Source organism: Aythya ferina (assembly GCF_964211825.1).
Source record: "Aythya ferina genome assembly, chromosome: 3".
NCBI lineage: Eukaryota > Metazoa > Chordata > Aves > Anseriformes > Anatidae > Aythya > Aythya ferina.
The window spans coordinates 1418927-1440531 of record NC_140298.1 but is presented as its reverse complement, the minus strand read 5'-3'; the positions used below and the strand labels follow the sequence as shown (position 1 = coordinate 1440531).

The 21605-nt window shown below is 41.1% G+C and overlaps 1 protein-coding gene across 4 annotated transcripts in view; it reads right to left on the bottom strand.

Moving 5' to 3' along the window:
* ANAPC1 (anaphase promoting complex subunit 1) overlaps positions 1 to 20492 on the bottom strand; it is a 35729-nt gene extending 15237 nt beyond the window's left edge. Inside the window, exons 1-27 of one of the 4 annotated variants that reach the window (XM_084514701.1) lie at positions 20134 to 20492; positions 19645 to 19806; positions 19414 to 19465; positions 19125 to 19234; positions 18650 to 18732; positions 17088 to 17161; positions 16675 to 16823; positions 15971 to 16191; positions 15139 to 15348; positions 14389 to 14484; positions 13831 to 13921; positions 13648 to 13713; positions 12638 to 12775; positions 11415 to 11555; positions 10996 to 11056; positions 10288 to 10475; positions 9440 to 9514; positions 8826 to 8873; positions 8163 to 8428; positions 7717 to 7808; positions 6808 to 6956; positions 5087 to 5165; positions 4942 to 4978; positions 4770 to 4840; positions 4463 to 4641; positions 1413 to 1639; positions 81 to 199 (exon numbers count right to left, since the gene is read on the bottom strand). In XM_084514701.1, the coding sequence (XP_084370827.1) occupies positions 81 to 199; positions 1413 to 1639; positions 4463 to 4641; positions 4770 to 4840; positions 4942 to 4978; positions 5087 to 5165; positions 6808 to 6956; positions 7717 to 7808; positions 8163 to 8428; positions 8826 to 8873; positions 9440 to 9514; positions 10288 to 10475; positions 10996 to 11056; positions 11415 to 11555; positions 12638 to 12775; positions 13648 to 13713; positions 13831 to 13921; positions 14389 to 14484; positions 15139 to 15348; positions 15971 to 16191; positions 16675 to 16823; positions 17088 to 17161; positions 18650 to 18732; positions 19125 to 19234; positions 19414 to 19465; positions 19645 to 19806; positions 20134 to 20346 (3397 nt within the window). In that variant the 5' untranslated portion in view covers positions 20347 to 20492. The remainder of the gene's footprint in view (positions 1 to 80; positions 200 to 1412; positions 1640 to 4462; positions 4642 to 4769; positions 4841 to 4941; positions 4979 to 5086; positions 5166 to 6807; positions 6957 to 7716; positions 7809 to 8162; positions 8429 to 8825; positions 8874 to 9439; positions 9515 to 10287; positions 10476 to 10995; positions 11057 to 11414; positions 11556 to 12637; positions 12776 to 13647; positions 13714 to 13830; positions 13922 to 14388; positions 14485 to 15138; positions 15349 to 15970; positions 16192 to 16674; positions 16824 to 17087; positions 17162 to 18649; positions 18733 to 19124; positions 19235 to 19413; positions 19466 to 19644; positions 19807 to 20133) is intronic. The other 3 variants (XM_084514702.1, XM_084514703.1, XM_084514704.1) reach the window with 3 other exon arrangements.
* Positions 20493 to 21605: the final 1113 nt, after the last annotated feature.

Genomic DNA, 21605 nt, shown 5'->3' with positions numbered 1-21605 from the left:
ACGGGGTAGCAACTGAGAGACATTCCCTCACATTCTGTTAAATACTGAATTTCTTCAGAAGAAAAGGCTGAGCAACGTACCAGTTAGATTCAGCTTAGGGATGGGCAACTGCTCCGTTGGAACAGGGTGATATGAGAACAAAGTGAACATTCCTCGTCCAACAGGCAGTGCCATTGTTCGCTGGCACAGCTGTAGCAGCCTGTTGGGGAGATCAAAGCAAAACTGAGCCAATTGCTTAGTACATAAAAATACTCCAAATACATGATATAACATGAACCTACAGACACCAGGCACTGGACAGACTTTTTTTTTTTCTGTCTACAAGACAGCATGTTTTCTTCATTTTTTCAGGTTATACTATGGAAGCAAAATCTCTGATCCCTACGAGGTTAATCTAAATGATAAACTTTAGCTGCCATGATTTTGAAATTTGCCTCTGTTTTTTCCATTAAAGCTAGGTGCTAGCTAAACAAGTCCATGCTACAAGTTAGCAGCCATCATCAGAAACGAGGTGAAAGGAGAAAGCAAAACAAAGTTAATTGCCATATGCGATCTTGCTATGACTAGTGATCACATCTAGTAATAACCTGTGTACAGAATTAATAATGTACTTCCAGGAATGCTGACCACAATTTTCTATGACTTACTCTGGAAACACTTTCTAGACTTGTTAGATTACTCAGCTTGTTAAGTCAGAGAATAACTCGATGCATTCCTTTAGTTTTCTACTTCTGTGGAGTGTTTTGCATGTTAATGATATTCTGAAGTTTGTCTTTTGTTGTTGTTGCCTTGTTTTGTTTTTTAAAGAGAATCTTCTAAGACCCCCAAAATAAGTGAATGAAGAACCAGAACGGGATTCATTGTGAGGTGACTTAGCTCCAAAAGGAAATTTCAAGAGAAGGATGAAGCAGTAAACTTGCTTTCTGTAGAATTAATTAGGTCCCCCAACTAAAGTCTTGCTTACACCTAAGATTAGCTCCAAACAAAGGGCTTTCCAGTTTTACATAGGGGCTGTTTTCTACAGATGCAGGTTATCTACAGAATTGGTCCTGTGCTTATATTTACTACTTTATAGGTGGAGAAAACACCACAGTCTGCTTTCAAACCCCAGCTGATCTCAACATGCTGTCTGGGGTTCGAACTAACAATCTTTTCCTATATGCTGCTCCAATCTCAAGAGCCATCCAAATCAATACAGCACAGTTTTGGTGCACAATGAACTTCAAAGTCCTGGATTATAAAATACAACCCTCTTCTGTATGTCTCTCACTCATGCCTGCCTACTTCAATGCTCAATTCAGACTAAAATACACTGCACCATTTGATTAGACAAACTTAACTTTAAGCCACCAAAAATATCCACCATTTTTCACCTGAGTGAAAACCTGCTAGAAACAGACAGAATTCTTTACCGGTTTTCTTTTTCTTCTATGTATTCATGGTCACTAGATTCTGGCATCTGCACTACGTTGACACGTACAGGACGGGCACTCTGAAGGAGTCTGCGTACTTCCTGCACTCTCAAATCCTCACTCCATATTAGGGACATGACTTCCTCATTCATATCATTCATGCCATCCTCATCTTCTTCTGATTCGGCTCCAGAGGGAATATCAGAGGACAGCACTGGGCCCACAGACTGCAAGGGAAAGAAAAAAAAAGTCATTTTCAGCAGTGCATATGTATATTGCTAACCAGCAGAAAGCCATCAAATACTAGAATAACAACCTGAATGCACTCAGCAAAATTAGCTGCACTGAGCTGGGTGTTATAAATAGAACGGACTGGTATTTGCGCAGTCATGAATGACACTGTTCATACGCTCTTTACACTTATTTAGAAGGCCCCAAGGACTTCTGAACATTGTAATTGGCTATTTTTGCACACTTAAATGGGATAAATAACTATCGTGTCAGAAAGCAATGACATCTCAAATATGTCAAAGCTTTAGCAAAGGCTGGCGAGCAAAGAACCAGAAAGTGGAAGCTTGAAGAGGTGACTTAGGAAATTGTGTTCTCTTACTTTCAAAAATATTTCTTGTTTCAGAGCAGTAGTTGTAAAGGGCTTTCCCCTCCCTGCCTACACAGTTATCTATGACGACTGAGAAAACAAGATTTTTTTTTTCTTCAAGTTCAGTAGTGAAAAACAGAAACATGGATGAGTGTTTCAATGTATATTAAAACAGAAGCTAAGCTCCGAAAGGCACAAATGTAGTCCTTGGTAACAACGTCCTTTTTAAAGTTCCACTACCTACTGACCATTAACCTGGCTGTTGTTCTGACTATTCTGTTCAGGCACATGCTTTACTGTTACATGTATAATCACTGATGTCTTCATGAATTAGGTCTCTAATTTGGATTTCCCTATCCTCCCATCCCAATAACTCTGGGAAAAGCAAGCTACTTAATAAAATAAAAATTTTGCATGGCAGTGAATTCCAAATGTTTGCTGCTGTCAGTCAACCTAGTTTTCACTGCAGTACCAGAATGTTTTCTGAATTTGCAAAGCAGGGCTGTATGACTACAAAATACTGAAGCATTTCATCGCTTCAAAGCGTCATGGAAAACCCCTTTTTCTCTGCAAGATTTTAAAAATCCTCATTCATGCCTCTGTTCCCACCAGTTTATTCATATCACACAAGCAGTGCACAAGACCACCACCAAGAACAGCAGGGATAGAGTACGTCAGGATGCAACAGTGTATGCCCACAGTCTGCTTGACCTACAGTTGCTCCAAACAAGTCTGTCACTCTGCATAAAGCACAATTCTTTTTTTTTTTTTTATCTTCACCATGTTCTGCAGAACTAAGCTTTCCTGCAGAATGTAGTTTCCTGACAAAACAATTTGAATGTCAACCCTAAGATTAGTCAGCCTCTCTTTTCTATCATTTCTATCTTCCATGGATAAAAGATTCGCTTAAAGTAACAAGGCAAGTATCGACACAAATATTGATACCATAAATCTAAAAACAAAATGCAAAATATTTCTCTGAATTGGTTGTTTTTCCCGTTCTATACCTCAGAATTTCAGCAAGCTAAAGACAGAGAATCACATAGACTAGATCAACCATGGGGTCTTCCAAAGGCTCACTGTAACACATGACACCAGGACTGCAAGTAGACTAACAGCTGATGAATGAAAACCAATTTCTTCTGATAAATATGCACTAAATCTCAATACATAACTGCACCACCCATATAGCCAGCGTCCGTTTTGAAACAGGAAACTCCACCCTGCCCTCCTGAGAAATGACAAACAATTTGGTGTTTGAAGATCACTTTATCCTTTTAAGGTAACACATATTCGAGGCATTGTTATAAAGTAAGTGATAAAATCAGATTTATCATCATTTTAAGATTCAGCACTGTTATAGCTGGGCAAAAGTTCACTAGCAGAAAATAAAATGAATTTTTAACGAACTCTGCCACATCAGATTTGAACATATAGCTTGTTTACTTTTCTTCTACATGAGTAAAAGCTTTTAACTTTTCTGATATGCACTTAGTCCAAAATTCCCTGTTAAAAAAAAAGTAATTTTAATATCACTTCCTAAGCTAAGACAGCAAAAATTATCTTGACCAAGATGTACTTAAGAAGGTAAGTCCCTTTACCTGACTTCTGAAAAGACTACGGATAATCTCTTTACTACTATTAAGTGCTTTTATGCATGGCACTAGCCTTTTTTCAAGCAGAGTTTTGGATTCCACACTGTCCTCAACAGCAAACACTTAAGTGAGTTACAACTCCAAAAGATGCTACTGATTCCCACCATCAGAAGAAAATGTTTAAAAGAAAAACAACCAAAGGCACACTTTTTTCAATTTACTTCAGGATACAAGTAACTAAGCCCTTTTTAAGGAAAAAAAAAAAAAAAAAAAAAGAAGAAAAAAAGAAGAAATATGAGAAGTGTATTTCAGAAAGCAATCCAGCAAAAAGGGAGACCCCACCTATGCCAACTCAAGAAGGAGCCAGACTGACAAATACACATTTCATTCTCCCTGCACCACCGTTGTTCTGATGGCAGGGTCTCTGGATGTAGGGCCAAAACCTCTCTAACACCTTTTAAAAGGTGCAGCCATTTTGGAAAGGAGGAAGACAAAGAAGCAATCAAATTAGGAGTTAGACTTGACGATCCTTGTGGGTCCCTTCCAGCTCAGGATATTCTATGATTCTAAATTGCTCCGTAGGCAAAACTTTTGAGCACTATGCTTAAATTAAGTTCAAAATCAGTTTTATTGACAGTTACCACAGCTATGCATGTACTCTTCCTGTGCCGGATGCTGTTTTTTATACTGAAACCCTTGTATACGTGTAAACCCTGCACTGCCCTCAATTTTGATTGCTGCACCTTCCACATACCATAACCTACATCCCCAAGCATCAGCAGACGGTGGAGAAGTTTTTGAACAGAGTGCTCTGCCCAATATCTGGTACCACGAAATCCATTTATGCCCATACTCACAGATTTGCCCTTTTGCAAGTTCCCTTCACACGCCTGTTTGGACAGATCCTGGCGCCCAATCAAGAGACAAACTGCTTCTGGCCAGTCCGAGGCAGGCTGCTCCCGACAATAATATATGGCATCTCTAATAGGAAGAGCTACACCAAACGGCAGAGACTCCAGATCTCTTAAGGTGAAACCTTAAAATTAGTGAGAATAAAAAGAAATTGTTTTACCAAAACTAAACAAAATGTTTTTTGTACCTATGCAATCGTGAGACTTATTTACAACTGTTACCATGTCACACAATGAAAAAAGCTGCTCTTACCAACATTTGTCATCCAAATAACTAACTTCTCAGCCAGGCTAGAAACAGATGTGCTGTGTCTGAAACTACATCTGTAAAATAATGGAAAATAAAGGATTAGCCAATAAAAACTAGTCAAAAATTCAGCAGAAAGACAAAAATTCAGAGTTTAAAATAATATTAAAAACCATACCGACTGTCATCCTGTTCTATTTGCTGTTTTCGTTGTCCTAGGAAAGACAAAGCCATATTACTCCCATGTTCTCCAAGCAAAAAGGACAGCATGTAACAAACACAAGACACTAGGAGATATTGTGATGGCATCAAAGCATCTTTACCTGATGTAATCTTGTACAAATAATGGGAGGCTTCATTAGATACAGCGCTCTCATCACCAAGTATGTACAAAGCCACGCTCTGGATAGGAAAAAGACACCATAATACAGAGCCACTTAGTTTGCAGTTATTGCTATACTGCCTATCAAAACAAGCAGAAGTTAACTTTAATCTTAAACAGTGAGATGGGATTATTATGAAAACATCATGAAGTAAAAGGTTGAAATAACAAAGAAACTTCTATGCTTTAGATTTCTAGATTCAAGTTTGGAAACATAAACCTTGAAACAATTAACTGAATTCTCCCTAATAGTTGTTTCTAAGGTAAAAAGAAAAAGATATTCAAAACAGGAAACTATATTCCTAACTGTCTTTCCCATCTTTTTCACACTTCATTTATTTTCTCTTGGAAAATACACACATTTTCTACGAACACCACTCTTCACTTTCAGTTTCCCCCACCTCTCGAGTATTGGGTACTGTGTGGAGGCTCTGAGCGAAAAGTTGCTCCCCTTTCAAAGCAGGGTGCACTTCAGCTATTTAATCAGCAAAATCAAAGTGATCTGTCACCATTTACTTTTTGAAAGAGCAAGACAAGCTGGCTTGCCAAAGGCAAAATCACATCCAAGTAAAAATCTGTTATGATTATATCCTCAAAGATCTTCTGACAAGCTGCATTACCGACATGCCAGCTCTGACCTCTGCATAGGCAAGTCAGGCAGAAGTAGAAAGAAAGATGGAGTTGGACAGACATGGGTGCTAGGCTGAGGAAAAGGCTCTATTGTTCCCCTGAGTTCGAGGGCAGGGGCAAATTTTAAGTGAAAGCATCAGCACTTTAAACAGTCTTAGTGTTGCTGCTTCCACCCTGCACACTTTGAAGCAGAGGACAGGCTGAATCCTGGAAGCTCAAATTTGAGACTGCAACTAATCCTGGACACTTGGATCACAGCCTCACCACTCTGTTTTTCTCTTCAGCCACCTCAGGCTCAACATCGTTGCTCCAAATCCTGCATTGACAGGTTTTCTCCATAAACACTTAGTGAATAAGCTGTCAAGACTGTCTAGAAGATAACATCAGCACTAATAACTACTCATGCAGCTAAATATTTATGTTGATACATGCCCAAGAGAAAAGCCGGGAAATTCTCACTTACAAAATACAGTTAACTGAGTTACATTATTACCTTGCACATGCCACTACTGCAAACCACAAAAAAACGTAAGCAGTGAAGCACAGGCCACGCACCCTGCACTCATGAACTCTTCTTCCCAGTCTGAGACACCTCCTCCCACCTGCTAAAACCCATCCACACCCTTCAGTATTAAAGTGATAAAAGAGAAGATGGGACTTGCAGGGAATTCTCTCCACTAAAAGCTTGTTAATCCCCCTAGAGAGAGGCTGACACAGTTATCTTGCAGGGATACTAACAGAATCTCCTGCAGACAGATGAGGTCTACATAGTACAGTGCAGCATCCCTCAGAGATGCTCAGGTGTCCAAACAATACAGCTACAGTCACGCTCCTCAGCAGAGTTATTTATCACAGGCTCAATACTGCTCCAGTAGGCTCTAATTGCTTCACGTGGTATGATTAAACCCTTCATTATTTGACTTCCCATTAATGGCACTTCACTCACATAAAATTAAGCAGCTGGGGCAAACTGTGGCCACAGTGCTGCTATGCTGACAAAAGAAAACACATCCTCTTTGCCAAAGTACATACCACTACTACCAGTTTGCTCCTTTCACAGATTCCTGGTAAGTAAGGATAAGGCTGCACTCCTTCTCCCTTCAGACAGGAACTCAGCCACTGAAAGATACTTGGAGGCTCAGCAGAAAAAAATGAGGGATGGTGCATGAAACCTGTTTGGACTTAATCATATGAATAGTAATGACACTGAGTTCGTGGCAAATGCACAGAATTCTCCACTATTCCCAAAGCAAGCCCTACAGTACTTCTTTTGTACAACTAGAGAAACACAGCATTTCACCAAAACACTACAGATCATATCTGCCTCCTGTTAGATGGAAGTTTATAGCTAGACAGTAAAAAAAAGCACAAGACACCTTTCTGTCTTTCAAGAAAATAAAATCTCAGCCCACAGTGAAAAGGAACGTAACTTTCAAAAGCCTCAAGGGAACAGTCTTGTAATTCAACAACATTAAATTGCTTAAGTGAGAGAACAACTTAGCTGTAACTCCTTTGCCTTCCCTGTCCACAAATATGAGCAGCAAAGCCTGACCAATATTATGAGATTATATTTAGGTCAGGGAAAAACAGTAGTTTGTCTTACGTGACTAGCAAATTTCAGCTGGTAGTACACTAAACAAATGCAAAAACAATATATGTCCTTATTTTAGCTTTTCTGACTGTGCTTTTAGCTCTGATTAAGTTTTTATGAACTATAAACTGCGAGTCTGCCAGCCTACAGACACTTTTCACAGTGGAGGCACATCTCACTACCAGGCTTTTCTACAGCTCTCTGCTAGCATTTCTCAGCAAGCCTAAGCTAGGAGTTTTCTAGAATAAAAACATCATTCCCTCCCAGGTCTTTGTTCTGTGAAGCATCTCGTGGAGGCACCAGACTGAATGCACCAGTTTGTGGCTATATTGTTCTAATTTCAAACTCACCTTGATCAATTATGCAAGTCTGTCTGGAGCTTTTTACAAGGGCCGGATAGTCTCTGTAGTAATAATCTATATAAGCTTCAAGTTTTAAGTCCCTGAAATGAAAGAGATGTGAACCACATTAGAAGGAACAACAAAAAAAACAAACAAAAAACTGACCTACAAAATCTGTTGAGCATACTTCCTCACTCGCCCTTTCTTGTACCACAGGGATAAAACCCAACTACCAAGAACTAAGATTTGTGAATCATGCTGATGATGGCAAGTAGCAAGAACTATACAAGAGATTTGCTACTAGAAATATCTTTAACCATTATTTATTCATTTTCTTCAAAAATATGAGAAGTCCATCCAATTCCTCTTTTAAAATAAATAAATAAAACATATACAGCCATCATCGAGAGACAATGAACAATATACAATATCTGTGATTTGTCAGTCTGGCATACCTGGCCAGCTGAACCAGAAGAACAACAAGTGAACGAATTCCTTCTCCCATTAGACTATTCAGTTTGAGCTCCTCATAGATCAGGTGAAGAACAAAGAAAATAGCAGGAATATGGGTAAAAAGGAGGGTTGAGGAATCCAGGCTAAGGCTCTGTAAAAAGTCATCCTTTGGAGCTGAAACTTCCAGAGGGTCCAATCTCAAGGCTTTGGCTACAGGATGAGACTCAAAATTCCTATGGTAATCAGAGCTCAAGAGGTATTCCCAGTCCTAGATCAAACAAACAGGAGAAAGAGGCAGAGGTTCAGAGAACAAAAACTTCCAGCAAGTGAACTCCAAAGCACCATTGCAGAAGAAGGTTTTCCCCTAAACCAATACAAATGTAATTGTTCTATGGTGAATGTGCCACACAAACCCTGCAAGCTATGCAGCAGCAAGATTCAAGTGCTAAGTTACATCCTTGTTTGTTTTTTTCCACCTCTAATACATTAAAGAAACAAAGCCTTATACGTAAGAGAACATAAAAACAAAAAGCTGATTTAAAGTGCCTTTTTGCACCAATAATTCTGTTCATGACACATCTTCCTGAGTATTTATGCCATTCACCCAGTGCTCCCAGTCTTCTTTGCACCTCCCCTATCATAGTACATCAGGCATTAGATCTTACCTTTTGTTTCAGGCAGACTGCAGCCTGTAGCCCCATGGGCTCACTGAACTGTCAACACACAAAAAACTAATGGCATGACTGAATCACCGTAGCTTATAAGCCTCTTATAGTGGAATGCTAGTAAGTCTCATCCACTGCCTGCGTAAGAAAACTTCCTATTCCTGCCTAGGCAAAACTCAGTGAATCAATCTTCAACACTCTACTGAATTCAATGAGAATCGGTGCATTCAGTGAAGTATGTAATTTGATTCCCCTAGCTTGCTAAAGGTGCTGAGTGGACAGGAGAGTAAGCCAACTTTATTTTAAAGGCATAAAGAATCTAGGAGACAATTGACATTGTCAGGAGACTGCCCGGGGCTGCTTTGTAATTCATATTACATTCATTACTGAGTCCAACTTCTCTGAAACTGGGACCCTGACAAGCAAGGTCACACGATACAGCCACAGCACAGGGCAAAATAACTTTTCTTCCCCCAAAGGCTTGTAATCTTGGGTGAACTCAGATGAAATGCACTACTCAGGAGTTCCCCTGTTTGCCTTTAAAAAACAAAACAAAAAAAACTCAACCCCCTCACCCCTGCAGCTTTTATTTGTAAAAGAGAACCATTTCTTACTTCATCTGACCCTGTTTCTGACGGCCTAGCCTTCTTTGGAGCAATAACTGGTGAAAGCGATCCTTCAAAGTCAAGCTGTAAGAAATGAGAAGACCAAAAGTAGCTCAATATTAAAACGTCCAAGGTTGCATAGCTAAATCACCAATTGTATTGATACTTTGTTTTCACATAAAACACATATTGCAATTAGATTTTCTTACACAGCTAGTTAGTCTAGTGTATGGTGCATGAACTTCACAGTTTGACTGCCTAACACCTGGTATTTACTAGGACAGATGAAAAGGTAGGGATGAGCCAACGCTAGCCACATGGGTATACTGTAATTCCTTTAATTTCAGCAATATACATATCCCTGCTTTCCCCCCCCTCCACCTCCTGTGAGTGCTGCAAATGTACTTGCTAGCAGAAAACTCACAGAAAATTCCAAATAAATTCAGTGAAACAGCTAGAAAAATAGAACTTTAAATGCTGCCAACTGCTGGGAAATTGCAGGGAGAATCTTCTTTAAGAAACAGGAAACAGGAATTGTGATCTGTGCTTCTAAACAAAATAGCTTTAATATGGGTTACTTGAAACAAATGTTTAGTGCATCAGTGTTAGTTATGAAATGGAGTAAAATCTTCATAATTTATTTTCACCTGACCATTTAGTGGTAAGAATCTTACAAGTATCATGATAAGCACAGACTAAAACGTATACCTGAAATTTAGAAATATAGAACTGATTCATCGTTTAAAACAAGATACAATCTACTTTTTACTTCAGTGTCTCTCTAACCATTTCAAACCTTGAAGAATTACCAGTAGTAGTAACCTAAGCTAGGAAAACAAACATACACGCTTGCTTACATTACGCGTCCAGGCCAGTCTCTCTGTGTTATAACCCATCATATTCATGAGACAAGTTACAAATAAATTCCATTCTGAATGATAATTTGGTCCTCCTGGAGCATTATAAGCATTGTACCACTTGACAAGCATCTGTACAGCTATTTCCTTGGGCAGGATAGCTTTGACCCCTTGCAGACATCTTTTCACTGTTGGGACAGAAAAAAAGCAAAAGTTAGGCCAGTTTTCCATCTTACTTCCTGATACTACTCATCCAGTCAGTGCTAAAAATCTCTACAGTTCTTGGACCTACTTTTAACTTTCCGGAAACTGTTTCAATAAAAGCCACACCACACAACCTTCTGTTCCTTCAGTTCAGGTTAAACACAGCCTCTCTAATTCACCACACAAAGCCGGGGGGGAAATGTCTTTTTGCTTATTAATGAAACCAACTTGTGTCTGAACTGACATCTCAGCCTCAAGCAAGAACATAAACAGTAGAGAATAAAGCAACTTAAAGAACACAGGAAGTTCTAAAAGTGTGGCAGGTGAAACACTAGAAGTAACAGAACATAACTAAATAAATAGCAGCAGCTCTACAAGGTAAGCTAACGGTGATTGGAATACATGGTACTGAATCACTGTAGTCTAAGCTATGCATAAACTACTTCAAAAAAGAACCCTCAAAAATTATGCAACATATTTCATGTGACAGATTCTGACTTGTACCTAGTTCCGAAGTGGCAATTTCAGGAATTGTAATCCGAACCATTGTGTTATTGCTAAGTTCCTGAAAAAAAAATAAATGTAAGAGTTGAATTACAAGATGTATCTTTAGATAAAGCTAGGGTCCTTTTTCATCAGCTCAGAACTCATTTATATATTAAGCATATTCCTAACTCTTGGGTATTTGTTACATTTAAGATTTGTGACCTCATATGATAGCTACATGAGACACTTGAAATGAATCTTGACCTGACTCACTTGAAGGAACTGATAAACTTCTGTGCCTTCTAGGGTATTCTGTAGAGTAATATATAACCTTGCTATTGGTCAGGAGCTGCTAGCAATGTCTTACTATACAGTAGAAGTAAGCTTACCCCTCATTTTGCTTTGCTAAGTGTTGACTCAAATTACAGAATACCTACTAAAGTTACTCTGTTGTGGACAGGGTCTCGTAGAGAATGAATGAAAGTTCCAAGCTGCTGAAATGTGCAGTCCTCCACATAAGTCGAGTCATGAAGTTTGGAAGAATCCCTTAGCTCTGGAACTGGTGACAAAAGCACACTCTGAAAAGTGGTAAAAGTGATTGCATAGAATTGTTAAAACAAGAGCAACCGAACAAAGGACAGCTAAAATGACCATTTTTGAAGTATTAATATGTATTTTGAAAACAACTGTGAGCGTCTTTCCATCCTTTCCATCAGAAATTTTACAAAAATCATAAATAGGTGAACAAACAGGGCAGCACAAAATAGATCACTGTGTATTCAGTGGCTTACAGAAGAAAAATAAACAAATTAGTTCCAAAAGATACCTCAAAAGTTGAAATCAATCAATCATTTGAAGGAAAAATGCCAAACTTTTAATTGCCAAGCATTAAATAAACAAGTACTTAAATTGCCTTTTCAGTTTACTCTGTCAGCTAGTCCCGCATGTTGAACATGGCTTACAAGATTTGTGTCACATACCCAGCTCTGCCCTCAGCCATCACTCTACATTCATTTATCTTAATGTATCAATGCATCCAAATTAAACCAGGCAGAGGAATAGGAAGTGTGGTAGATAAAGAAACTACGGATGGAGTCTGTGGAGAAGGAAGCTGAAAACTAGGGTGGAAAGAAAGAGAGTGTTCTTGATGAACCATGGAGAAATAAGAGAAGTAGAGCCGTAATGAGTCTTTAATGACAGCTACACAAGGTTCAAAGTAACACAGACCTTTTCTGGCAAAATACTTGTGTTCCCAGCCATGTCCAAGCCTCAATTCTGCACTCTTAAGCAATGAGAAGGGACTGGAAGCCCCTCTAAAAGAAAACTGATGTGTCTGCCTTCAGATGCCTTGTAATTTAGAAACAGATACGTCTCAGGGATTGTAAAGTTTGTTTTTACATGCTAAAATGTTCACAAGGAAGCTTTTATGTAGAACTACTCAATTTTGAATAAAGACCACTCCCAAATAGAAGATATCAGCATAAAATACCATTCCCACTACATTTTCAATAAATCTGTCTGGGTACAAGTAATGGAATACATATGCTATTTATATTCACAGAATACATTCTAGCAAAAAAAGGTATCCAGTTACTTGATAAATTATGCCAAAGCTGTTACATCTAAAACCTTTTCAAGGCAGGATTTTGTTTCTTCTTACCTCTTCTAAGGGCCCCAGATGTTTATTCAAAGGCTTGGATGGAGTGCTGACACTATCCAATGGAGTGCTCGGCCGAGGCATTTGGTTGGACATTGTCAGGGATGGAGCAGGCAGTCCAGGAATAAAAACCTTTCCCACCTTTTATGAACAATATATGGGAAAATAAATTTCACGCCTATGCTTCCATGAGCTTTCTTAGATATATGGATGTTTTCAGATTTTAACATCTTAAAGGAAAAGTTTTAAGAAAACTGGACGTGTATTTGACCTAAAGCCTCTGAAAATTAAAAAGCTGTCATCAGTTTTAAGCCTTTCTTCAGATCACGATACACTGAAAAAACTACCATATATGGTCAGTATTGTACACTACTGCTTACAGTTCTATTTCCACCAAATGTTTTAAGCAGTTTAATTAGGAAAGCTATACTTTCAGAGTGTTTTTTTCCTCAGTATACTTACTACACACACACACATCTTTATGTGCAGACCCCTGTGTCCAAATCCTCTGCATACATTGAAAGAGCATAGTGCATCTCTATACAATTAAAAAAATGTTTTAATTATTTTGAATGAATTGCATCCATCCTAACAACAACCCTCTGTAAAGCAGAATGATTTGACATCTAAAACTGTCCAGCATCCTACATAGGAGTTTCAGAAGTTTTAGTTTAGGAAAAAATCTTGTTTTCCATATTCTTGACATTCTCTTTGTTTGAAAGAATTGCAATACTTTTGCATTTTACTATTGTAAATAAAAAATAAAAAAATGCTTAAGAGGTTATTTAGTTGTACCACAAGGAGCCAGTCATTCTTCAGAACCATCTTCCCAGCACTGCACAGAAACTACACTTGGTACATAAGCACAGGCACCTTCTCAATCAAGTCTCAAATCAGAGACAGTCTGCACTAGCTTAAAATGGTATCATGTAAGGCCAAGATTCCTCTTCGCAGCCTAGTTTGTAACGAAAGATTCAAACATTTGTTTGGGAACAGAAAACACCGTTACTTACCCGAACCACTCCGGAATAAAGCACTAGATTGCCACTGCCTTCCAGAACCAGCAGTGTATCAATGCCCTGCAAGAATCAAACACCACATTCAGCTTCTTGTATTTAAGTAAAATATTACAACTGGATGACACAAATGACAAAGCAGGACACTGAACAGCTAACAGTTTATACAAAGATACATACCTCCACTGGAGCTGCATCCTTTGCTTGAATATTGGTAACAGAGCCAAAGATCAGCTGTGACTTATCGTTGCTCTCTTGAAACTTTACACACCTAGAGATTTGAGAAAACAACAGGAAACGTAAAAGGACTGTCCTATCTGCTGTTACAGAAAGAAGACAAAAAATTAAAGTTGTGTTACATGGTACAGTTAACTATACTGCGGTATACTTGGTTACTTCCTCCTTCCTTTGCTTGTTTTGCCCTGCTATCATTTTACTTTTACTCTCCTACTCTAATTGAAATCCCCAATGTAATTCTACTGGGTAAAGTTGAGGATAAATAAGAATACCACTCAAAGTACAGCAAACATACTCTTGCAATTTCAGTTTCCTTTAAATAGCCCGAACAATATATGCCAATCTGGTTAAAAACAAGCCATATGAGAGACAGTGATATACTTCGTTTTGTCGTAACAGTTTCCACTACTTGAAGGAGTAAGTACATTAAAACCCATATCTGGCTAGTAATTTTTAGAGTGTTCCCCTTTTTTCACCTGTCCCCAAGACAGGAATGCTCACCGCAGCTGGAGCTGGGATTCCACTAAAAAGCACAAGAACTTCTGCCCACAAAGGTCAGTAGTAATAAACACTTTTGATGCTTGGGAATTCTTCTCTCTGCAAATGAGACACAATGATCAGCACAGCGTTAGGTTTACTATAAAAAAATTAATTAAGAAAACACAATGGCCACAGACTGTAGGGACTCATTGGACTTCAATTAGCAGTGCATCAAGTTGCTAAGAATGTGCTAGTCTCAGTTTTAGTCCTTCCACTATAAATTAATTTTCTAGCACTCCAGTCTTCACGTTCCCTACTTTTTGGCATGCAGAGCACATGATATTTGGCTTTGCTCTCCCATTCAATCTTAAGTTTTATGGTGTGTTTTGTCCTTTTTGATGGTAACAGGGCAAGAGATATTCCCCCTAAAGAGTTTTTCAAAACAACAACAAAAACAAACAAAACTGGACACCTAAATCAATGGTCAGATTTGAACCTGCTTTGCTTGAGAGATCTCATGAAAGCGCTACCCAGTTCAGAGAACTACGAGTAACACAAGAAAGAAAACCATTCCAAGTGCCCAACTCTCTGTTCAAGAGATCTAGGCACTTAGTGAGCATCACTTTTCTGAAAAATTAGGAAGTGCAGGTTCATGCACCTTTTTAAAATCAGTGCTATTTGGAAAAAAGCACACATGGAAAATAAGCTGTCATTTTACTTCCCTTCCCCAGCCCACACTGGAAATCTCACATTCCAGCAAAAGCACTTAACCTCATGTTTGTGATGGTTTCTGTCCACAGATGATCTATACATAGCTCAGGAACGATTGGTTCGGTTTCTGTTATAAGAAAGGAATCACTGGAAGTGCTGTTCGGAGAATGTATAATACTGTGCCTCCTCGGTGACTGAGTATTGCTGGAAAAGTTGAACCTCTGAACTCCTGAGAACGAATGTACTCCCAGGGCAGGGGAATGAGAGCGGCTGCAAGCAAAGACATAAAACACTACTGAAAAGTGAATTTACAAAACCAGATAGAGAATCCCCGTTAAGCCAGGAAGCTCATGCATTGAGACTTTAAAAACAAAATCCTCCTGAAACAGCAGATAGCGCAGTATTGGCTTCCTTTAGCAATACATTGTCGTATGAAAACAATTCTCCATTCTCTTCCAGTCATCTCTGTCAAAATCCAATAAATGAAACTTCAGAAGTAAGAAAACCAACATTTTACTGTGTGTGGTCCAGTATGTAAAAATATATCTCAACCTGTTCCCTCTAAACATGGCTTTCTTTAGAAACTGAAAACACTTCTGGGACTCGGAAACTGTCTCCAGGTCTTTTAACTCCACCAGACTTGCTGTGTGATGACAGAATAGTCTCTTTGTCTCCTACACACCAATTACCCTCCTGTGCTACAAAGGTAATAGCACATAAACGTCACAAGAGCATTCCAAGGGGGCGTTCAGATGGTGTAACAGAGAAGGCACGTACACCTTAGGCAGACAGACTTGTAAGGGCAGAGAGACAACAATACCAGATGTGCTGCCTGTTCTGTCACTCAAATTCCTTTGGTATCATCTGTTTACACGTTATGTTCAGCACCCACCTCAAAGCAGCCATGTTGGAGATGGACGGCGAGCGGGACTGCATGCTGGGTGATGACACTGATCTGCTCTGGCTGTGGATAGATGAGTAGTTTTGGAAAGGTGAGGCCACAGGCGAGTCTCCTTTTGAAAGGCTCCTGAGATGAGCAGTCAAAGAGCTGCTGGTGGCCACATGCTGTGGTGTGCCCATCTGCTCCGAGAACTTCAGCACCGTGTTCTGCTCCTGGGAGAGAAAAGAGCTCTCTACGTTCAAATCACACATGGGCAGTAACAGCCAGGATGACACTCAAACAGCTTATCTAATCAGTTAGATGTTAAAAACATATGTCTATGTAGGTACTTAGCCTAAAAATTATTCCTTCCAACCATGCTTTCTCCCTTCCAGTCACCATAATTACTCCCATGGTTTTCAGGCAGTAAGCTGTCACTTTTCTTATGGAAAACAACAGTTTGAGCACAGTCCAAACCTTCTGGTACAATGGAAGGAACATCATGATAAGCACAGTATAGTACATAGCCATCGCTATTATGTGATCTCCATGACTGTGGTACAGTCAAAAACATGAAAGATTTTTTTTTTTTTTTAATGTCACCCTATTTTTTGGCATAAATAAATAATCAGCCATTTCTAACCGGCACGGCCATAATGGCATGTAAACACACACACAAATTTTGGAACAGTATTTAGTCAGTAATAAAATTGTACCTCTGGCTTTACTCTACGAAGAGCCCAAACAGTATGTAAACTCTGTATGGTATCATAGGTCATCACAATGGAAGGTTCAGCACTGAGGAACACGATCCTCATGGTGTAATCAGCAACATACTGCACTCTAGCAGAGCCAAACACACCTGCTAAAGAAGTAGTTAACTTCAGTTAAGATGAAAACATTATTTCCACAGCAGTGTTATCATTTACAAGGTTAGCATTTTTCATACTCTTATTTTTTCCCTGCAGTCTGGGCTTCTTTCTTGAACAGTTTCCCTGTTCGTGAAGCAGCTAAAACAACCCAATCCTGAATTCTTGAATGAGTGATTATTTGCCAATTTTGTAATACAGAAAACGCTTGAGTGATACATTAAGCATTTGACGTCAAATGCTTAATGATCTAAACTTACCTCCAGATTTACAGACAAGAGGTGTTATCTCATCTAATGGATGTAGCATGCTGAACATGGTGGGCAAAGGTTCTCTAGAAAGAAATGAAACAAATCATGTTCAAAAAACAAATGCTAACAAGCATAATTGCTCTCTCATGCAACCAGTGCACATGCTGCAATCCCAAAACAACTCTTCAGACCTTAACAAATCTGAGCCCGAAAGCTAACAGCAGAGACGTATATCCCATTAATGTAAGCTTTTCTGGTTAATTGAGCAGAGTCAGACAAAGGCTGGTCTACCAAAAACGATGTCTAGGTTTTTACATTTTCTCAGAGCACTTGAGAATGACCCCACCTGGTGGCCACACGACAAACTTTAGTTGGCTTGACTGAACAGAGCTGGTACCAGGGGAGTTACAAGGAGGAGAAAACTCTTTACCCAAACTCCAGCTGAGTCTGAGTTCCACAACTCCCCACCCAGGTTCCAGACCAGCAGACAGCCATCAGGTAATCTGTATCCACCACAGAGCAGCAATAGTGCCAACCATCTGTGATGGCAGTAAAACTTTTCATGGAAGGCCAGATTACGTAGGATCAACCGTGATTTTTGCAAAGTACCAGAGAGCAGAAAAGCCTGCGACGGGGACATCTTCATCCTGTAGTAATCCAGTAATCCCAAAGGGGTCCAGTGCAGATGGCTGGCCAAGGCCAGCCACTAGACACAAAACATGCAGTAGTAGGCTGGAAGACCTAACACCTTATCAAGGGTTCAGATTCAATGGAACAAATCCCCTAACTCACTGCCTAACTCCATTTGTAAATGGATAAAGACATTTCACTGTCCCCACTGGCAGGGTGGTGAGAGCACACCACAGCAGCACATTAAGTGGGCTCTTTATCTGAGCTAACATTTAAGCTTATATCAAAATTAAAACAGAACATCCATTGCAGTTAGCTCATGGAAACATTTTCTTTTCCAGATTCTTCTCTCTTGAGTCTTTTCCAGACCTCTATTTCTAGCCCCAATTTTAACAAGAACGAGACAATCACAAGTACCTGGAATGTATACATAAAGACCAAGAGAGAGCAAGCAGGCACATTCAGGCTGTAAATATATACAAGCTGCAGATACATTCAAGCCTACCAACTCCTTACTCTTCTCTTCAGCTATATGTCAAGCTACCAAGCACATGGTCTACAAATACAGGGCTGGATGCTCCACACATTCAAAGCATGTTGCAGCTGAGAAAAAAAATCTCAGTGACAATTCTCCCAGTGAATCTCCCCATTGGCTATCACAGACTGAAACCAATTCCCAGGACAAACCTTAATAAAATTAGGTTAGTAATACTCTACTTGCTTCCCAAATCCTGTTCTCAGGATCACCACTCCCAATAAAGACAACACAGTATCAGAGGAGGTTATGACTCGACATACAGCCCCTTCCCATGAGTTCTCATTTCACCTGTCCCTGTGATGAACACACAGATCCTTTCATTATTGCTCTTCAACTCTTATATTCCAGTATTAAATTAACAAACAGTCTGTAGCAAAACAATCAAAATCCACTCATCACATACCTGGGTGGACTCGGAGGTACTTCATGTGAAGAACTACTACGCTCAAATAACAAACCAAATTTTGTTGGCCAGACATTTGCAACCTATAACGAATTACAGATATAGTCATGACAAAGGTATCAAGTATTTACTGCATCAATTATGTTTCAAGTTTGGATATCTCATTATAGCAAACTGAGATGCTTAGGCCTTTTCTTGAGACAAGGGTAACGTCAGTAAGCACAGGTTCTCTGACTACCAAGCTGGCGCTCCCGTACTATCCCACTTCTTACAACTGGTTACACCACCACACTTCCAGAAGTATTCCAACGCCCTAACAACACCACCACACTCATCAGCTTTGCCACGTTCACCCACCAGAATGAAGATTTCAGGCAGCCACCAACAGCAGTGCTTTACGCACGCCTCCCCACCACGGTACAGTGTGCAAACAGATGACAAGCCCATTTATGAAAAAAAAAGGTGAAGCACTTACCTGAAAGGGTAAAGCAGCAATGTAATCCTTTCCCTCTATGCTATGCACGTTTATACATGAGTTCTGCAATATGCAGATGCATTTCTCTACTATTTCATCAGTGCCCGAAACTGCAGAACAAACAAAAAACATTAACATTCTCTCTTTCCTTAGACATTCACTACACACAAAGCGTAAACTCAAGGGGCAGGGTAGCAGTCTTCATACAGCAGTTCCTGATGAGTAACATCTCATGCTGAGAACTGAACTCAAAGTATTTGTTTGGTGTTACAATAAGCATAAAACTCACCATCAGCTTTTTCAGATTTTTCCGGGGCTATGGTAAAGTCACACCACAAGGCCTAAAACCAAATACAGCGGAGTTATGTCTGAAGAACAATCTGATGTTACTATTGAATCTCATCTGTATGTATTTACTAACACAATTCCACCTCAAAACGCTGAAGTACTATTCAAGGTGGCCAGCAGGTATTTAGCTAACGTACGTTCATTCAGTCACCGTTTTTCCATGTTTTCGTACCTGTAGGACAGGGCTGTCAACAGTGAAAGCTTTATAAACGGTAGACGCTTGGTTTTTACTTCCTTTGCTCCAGATGACCATATTGCTGGCCACGTACAACTCTTCGTCGTAGTCCACTTCTTCCCCAACATCGCTGGCACCCTTCCTCAACTGCCAACTTTCCTAAAAAAAAAAAAAATAATAATAATTTTTAGGAAAAGTTACAAGGCATCGCAGGGTGACAGGCTAACAAGGGATCCCAACGGGTGGCAGTTTCCCAGTGATCACTCTGTCAGCTTGATGTGGGCGACGTCCCGAGGAAGCGGGATTTTTTGGAAAGCACGGGGGGACAAGAGGGATTTGCTTGGCACTTCAGGCGCCTTCCCGCGGACCACCCCTGCTGTTAACAGCACCGGGGGCAGCAGGCGGAGCGGCGGGGACCCCCCGGGGGGCGATTTAACCTCGTAATTTACTAATCTGAGGGCAAATGCCGCCCGTTAGCAGCCGTACCCGCTGCCGCTCGTGGATGGTGACCTCGCGGAGGGACCCCACCAGGCCGGCCGCCCCGTCGGAGGAGCAGAGCTCGGAGGCGGGCTGCAGCCGCCGCAGCTGCAGGGTGAGGGCGCTGGGGTGGCGCCGGCAGTGCTCGCGGCCCCGGGGGGCGAACTCCTGCAGGTCGCCGGCCGCGATCATCGTCGCCCTCTCTTCACAGTGGTCCGACATGGGGGCCCGATATCCTCATTATTTCCGGGCCGCGCAGCTGAGGCCCCGGGGCCCCGCCGGCGGAGCTGCGCTGCGCTGCGCCGCGCTCGGGCACGGGCGGCGGGGAGAGGCGGGGGAGGCGCCGGCGGCGGCTCTCACACGGGCGCGGCCATCTTGCGGCTCCCGCCCTGCTCCGCGCCGCGCGCGCGGGGGCCGGCGGGACGCAAAATGGCGGGCGGGCGGGAAGGGCGGGGAAGGGGTTGATCGACGCCCGCTGAGGGGTGGCGGTGAGCCCAGCCCGAGGGGATCCCGTTCAAAGCGCCCTCTGGGGGTTACAGGCACCCCGATCCGTGTTGAATCACAGCGTGGGTTGAATCACAAAATTTCTAGGTTGGAAGAGACCTCAAGATCATCGAGTCCAACCTCTGACCTAACACTAACAGTCCCCACTAAACCATTTCCCTAAGCTCTACATCTAAACGTCTTTTAAAGACTTCCAGGGATGGTGACTCCACCACTTCCCTGGGCAGCCCGTTCCAATGTCTAACAACCCTTTTGGTAAAGAAGTTCTTCCTAACACCCAACCTAAAACTCCCCTGGCGCAACTTAAGCCCATTACCCCTCGTTATGTCACCAGACGCGTGGGAGAACAGGTCACCCCCCACCTCGCTACAGCCTCCTTTAAGGTACCTGTAGAGAGCGATAAGGTCGCCCCTGAGCCTCCTTTTCTCCAGGCTGAACAAGCCCAGCTCCCTCAGCCGCTCCTCGTAGGAGGCAAGGCCGATCTCGAGCCTGGGTTCCTTCAGGGAGAAGTGTGGTACTGCTGTGGGTTATTGCATCGCTTACCCTCGTTTTTGTGGGTTCTCCTCACACCAGCTCATCGAGGCTGGCAGTTTTAGAGAAATCACCACTTTAATTTGCAAGTGAGCAGGTCTACTCCTAGCACTCAAGGACGCAAGCATACAATGGAATATATACATACTGATTTTTGTCTTTTTTTTTATTATTATTATTACTATTTTTGATGTTTTGGTTGGTCCTGTGGAGTTGGACTTGATGCGAGTCCCTTCCAACTCAGGGTATTCTATGATTATATCCTGTGTTCCTACACAGCATTATTCAGGTAGGAAAGTTAGTGCCATAGTCTGTGAGCGCTCCGCACTCACAGCTGGACAGAAGGATTTGGGTCTTTCCCCTGCCACCTCAGCCCCCTGCGTGCCTGTCTCTGTGCCACATCCCAAGGGGCCTGTCTCAAAGCTGGAGCTGGATAACCCCTTAGA